At 54.3% G+C, this 4,130-nt stretch overlaps 1 protein-coding gene across 1 annotated transcript; it reads left to right on the top strand.

Moving 5' to 3' along the window:
- Window positions 1-2,399: 2,399 nt before the first annotated feature.
- Window positions 2,400-3,847, top strand: LOC120668981 (cytosolic sulfotransferase 5-like). Its single transcript, XM_039948804.1, has one exon. It carries the CDS (start codon window positions 2,589-2,591, stop codon window positions 3,636-3,638), a length of 1,050 nt encoding a protein of 349 aa, XP_039804738.1. The 5' UTR covers window positions 2,400-2,588; the 3' UTR covers window positions 3,639-3,847.
- Window positions 3,848-4,130: the final 283 nt, after the last annotated feature.

Here is a 4,130-nt window from a genome sequence, read left to right as displayed (position 1 = left end):
ATTAATTTAAAATTCTAAATTACTATTTCTATTATTCAAATATACTACGCATGATATGTATCACCATGTATTCATATATGATGGAAGAGATAAGACTACGAATTCACGAACAAATAGTTTAACTAAATATATATATGGAATACATGTGAGGTGTGATGCAAAATGAAATTTATTGTAACTAGATAACAATCAATATATACATTTTAGAATGTGTATTAGAATATTTAGTTGATGAAAATTAAAAGAGCGTGAGATACATGATTATAATTCTTGAACTCATTCTTATATTAATTTTAATTAGCCCGTGCGGAAGCACGGGTTGATAGGCTAGTTTGTATAACCGAACAACATGGTATTTTAACTTAGCGGAAAAAAACATATACTAGTATTATTTTATACATATAGCATATTAGAGCAGCACAACGCTAATAATGCATCCCTTATGTTTATTCTAGCTTCGCCTCCAGCACTAATCCTTTCTCTAATCTCCACCTCTGATGGGTACCTCTCCTCGGTATATGAGAGTCGAACATTTATATATGAATTATTGGAGCGGTTCATTTATGTGAGTTGCCTTCGGTCGGCTAAGATTACTCCAACACCGGTCTACCAACCTTGGCTACTCTACTCCACCTTGCAGCCCAGCCCTCCCATGGCGGGGAAATCTAAATATCGCACACGCGGGTGGAAGGAGAGCCATGGCAGAAGGGGGAGAGGGCGCCGGTGAGCTAGAGGAGGGAAGGAGGTGGAGCGGCCGTGGCGAGCTAGGGGAGAGGGAGGGGTGGAGCGGGCGCTGGTGAGCTAGAGGAGGGAAGAAGGTGGAGCGGCCGTGGCAAGCTAGGGGAGAGGGAGGGGTGGAGCGGCCGCCAGGGAGGTGTGGGAGGAGGGGGAGTGGCTGGCGGTGGCCTGGTGGTGGACGAGGCGGCAAAGCTTTAGAGCTCCGGGTTACTACGGTCCGAGGGGTTTCAATGGCCTCCGGCTATAGAAGAGGAGGGCGTTAGGCGCGGTGGAGGACGGGCGAAGGCGACGGTTCGATCGGCGGAGGGCGAGGTGGCGCTTACGAGCAAGGCAGGATCCTTGATGGGCGGTGACCGACGGCGGGGGGTGAGAAAAAGACGGGAGCAATGGTGGTGGCACCGCCGGAGCCGAAGTGGTGGTGGCGCTCGGCTGCTGTGCTTGGATCGATTCCAATCGCAGCGGGGAATAGATGCCCCCATGGCGACCAGCGGATCTGTAGTGCTCGAGTAGGCAGGCCCGGCTCTAGGGGGTGGGCAGCCGGTGCGACCGCCGTGGGTCCACGAACTTAGGAGGCCCAAGTTTATATATGTAACTAGCAATATTAGTAGGTATAATAAGAGCATATTAGACTAAACCATTCGTCCAGTCCAGCCCATGACCATGAGGCCATACGTGAGGGAGAGGCTCCGTCGCTCCGAGGCTGCAGGGGCTCGGATGTTTGATTTTCTGCCGCCGGCCGCCACGAGTGACGAGTTGCGACCCTGCCCTGCGTTGTGTGGTTGCGTCCCTGTGACGATCTGCGAGCTGCAACCCTGCCCTGCAGCCCTGCTGGAGAGTGGAGACCGAAGAGGACTAGAGGAGACGACGCCCTGGGATCGCCACGCGCTCAAGGATCGCTGCGATCTGATTCGCTCCGCACTCGGCAACCGGCAAGATAGTAACACGATCATAGTGAGCAACACACCAACACCCATGATCGGTTAGTACTTTCCCAATGTTTTTCTTATTTTCTCAACACTCAACAGTTAATTATTCTAGTGACAGTAGCATCAGTCGAAAGAAGTTTATCTAAATTGAGGCTGTTGAGAAATTATTTAAGATCAACTATGTTAAAAAAAATTTTGAATGGCTTGGCTATCTGTAGCATTGAGAAGGATATTTTGGATGACATTAATCTTGATATAGTTCTCGAAAATTTTGCATTAAGCAATGCCTGAAGACGGGTTTTTATAAGATCTGAAGCATTATATTTATTTAAATTAATCATAATAGTTATTGTTAGTTTTTTTATTACACTATTGTTATGTTTTACAAGCTATACCTATACTGCAAAGTAATTTTATTATTCGTACTATGTACCGTAATTTTGGCACTAAAGATTAGTTCAATGGGGCTTTATTTTCTTGCTCGCCAAGAGCTCTTCAAATTATAGAGCCGGCACCCTTAAAATTATAGAGCCGGCGCTGCGTGCGAGTAGGTTCCTCCCGTTCAAAGACGCCGATAACGACGGCGAGTAGGTTTGGTGGGGTGCCCTCGACTAGTACTGGTGCAGAACCATGCCAAACTTTGGTAGTTTACTTGCAGGGAGGGTGGCATGCAGTAAGCCAATACTAGTATATTGTTCGTGTGATCCAATCCAATGAAGATGTCAGTGCGGAACCGGGGGCAAGGCTAACTCTCTAAAATATACCCCAGACTACTGGAGTAGTATCGCTCCGCCAAATGACCTGGTCCTGGAGCTGGAGATTATTGGAGTTGCCATTGCTTTATCTGCCATTGAGCTTTCCAGCCGTGGCCAGTTGGCCACTCCACCTTGCATTGGTTTTCCAGCACAGCTCTCTCATAGTCTCATGGCGACTAGCGCCGGATTAAGTGCTCGAGTGGGCCCCGTCCCGTTCAAGGACGTCGAGGACGCCGGAGACATGGTCACCGCCGTGCCGGAGAGGCCCTCGGAAGAGCATGTCGGCCTGGTCTCCGCCCTACCATGCTGTACGGTCGCCGGGATGTCCAACATGAAGCTCCGCTGCTATCAGGGGTTCTGGATGCAGGAGGGCTTGGTCCCGGCGGCCGCCGCCCTCCAGCGCCGCTTCGAGCCCCGCCCCAGCGACGTCATCGTGGCCAGCCTGCCCAAGTGCGGCACCACATGGCTCGTCGCCCTGGCGTTCGCCACACTGGCGCGCCGCGCGTACCCGCCCGGTGCCGCCGACCACCCGCTCCGCCGCCTCAACCCGCACCAGTGCCTCCCGTTCCTGGAGGGGCTGTTCGCCGGCGGCCGGGAGGGCAAGCTCGATGCGCTCCCGTCCCCGCGCCTCATGAACACGCACATGCCGCTCGCCATGATCCCGGGAGCCGTGCCGGCCGACGGCGCCGGTGGCGGCTGCAGGGTCGTGTACATCTGCAGGGAGCCCAAGGACATGGTCGTCTCCCAGTGGCACTACTTTCGGCGAGTGTACCCGGACCTGGCGTTCGGCGAGGCCGTCGACATGGCCTGCGACGGCACCATGCCGTGGGGGCCGTTCTGGGACCACGTTCTCGGCTACTGGCGCGCCAGCGCGGCAAGGCCGGAGAGCGTGCTCTTCCTACGGTACGAGGAGCTCCTGCGCGACCCCGCCGGGAACGTCCGGAGGCTGGCGCGGTTCGTCGGGCTGCCGTTCTCCGCGGCGGAGGAGGAGGACGGCGTCGTCCGCGGCATCGTCGAGCTGTGCAGCCTCGACAGCCTGAGGGGCATGGAGGCGAACAAGGCCGGCTACGTGGACCCGCGCATCAAGTTCCCACGCGAAGCGCTCTTCAGGAAGGGCGTGGCCGACGACTGGAAGAGCCACATGACGCCGGAGATGGCGCGCCGGATGGACGGCGTCGCCGCCGACAAGCTTCGCGCCACTGGACTCGCGTTCCCGTGAATGCGTGTGCTGCGATTCCATCGCGTGCGTGAACGCATGATCTATCGATCATGCCATTACACGCCACTCTGATCGAGCTAGCCGTAAGTCTGTCTGTGTGATTGGACAAGCCTTGGCATGTTACATCGGTTTTAATTTCTGAAATAATGTCTGCATCTTTTATGTATGTGGTCACAATAAAGCCAAGTTGGAGAAAATTCTTGATTGCTCGTGACTGTGTGATCATACAGCTTCTAAATTTTACAGCATCTGAGGGCAGAAAGGCCACCCCCACCTCGTCCCAACGGGCGAGGTCCGTGTCTCCCCCGATGTCTCCGCCCTCTTCCGGCCTCTTCTGCCCCTTGTCGCTGCTGGAAGTCCGCGTGACTGCTAGAATGTCAGCGTTTAGGGCCCTTTTCCCTCGCCCATGCGCTACCCGCCTCACCGCCACATGCACCGCCATGCTGCTGCGGCCATCGCCCCTGCGCTGCCCCCTCCCTTCGCAGATCCAGG

The sequence above is a fragment of the Panicum virgatum genome, chromosome 4N (genome assembly GCF_016808335.1).
Source record: "Panicum virgatum strain AP13 chromosome 4N, P.virgatum_v5, whole genome shotgun sequence".
Classification (NCBI taxonomy): Eukaryota; Viridiplantae; Streptophyta; class Magnoliopsida; order Poales; family Poaceae; genus Panicum; species Panicum virgatum.
This window is presented reverse-complemented; position numbering and strand designations above follow the sequence as displayed.

Excerpts from the sequence above, each read along its gene's own strand:
- LOC120668981 (XM_039948804.1), top strand. The coding sequence starts at position 2,589 with ATGGCGACTAGCGCCGGATTAAGTGCTCGAGTGGGCCCCGTCCCGTTC.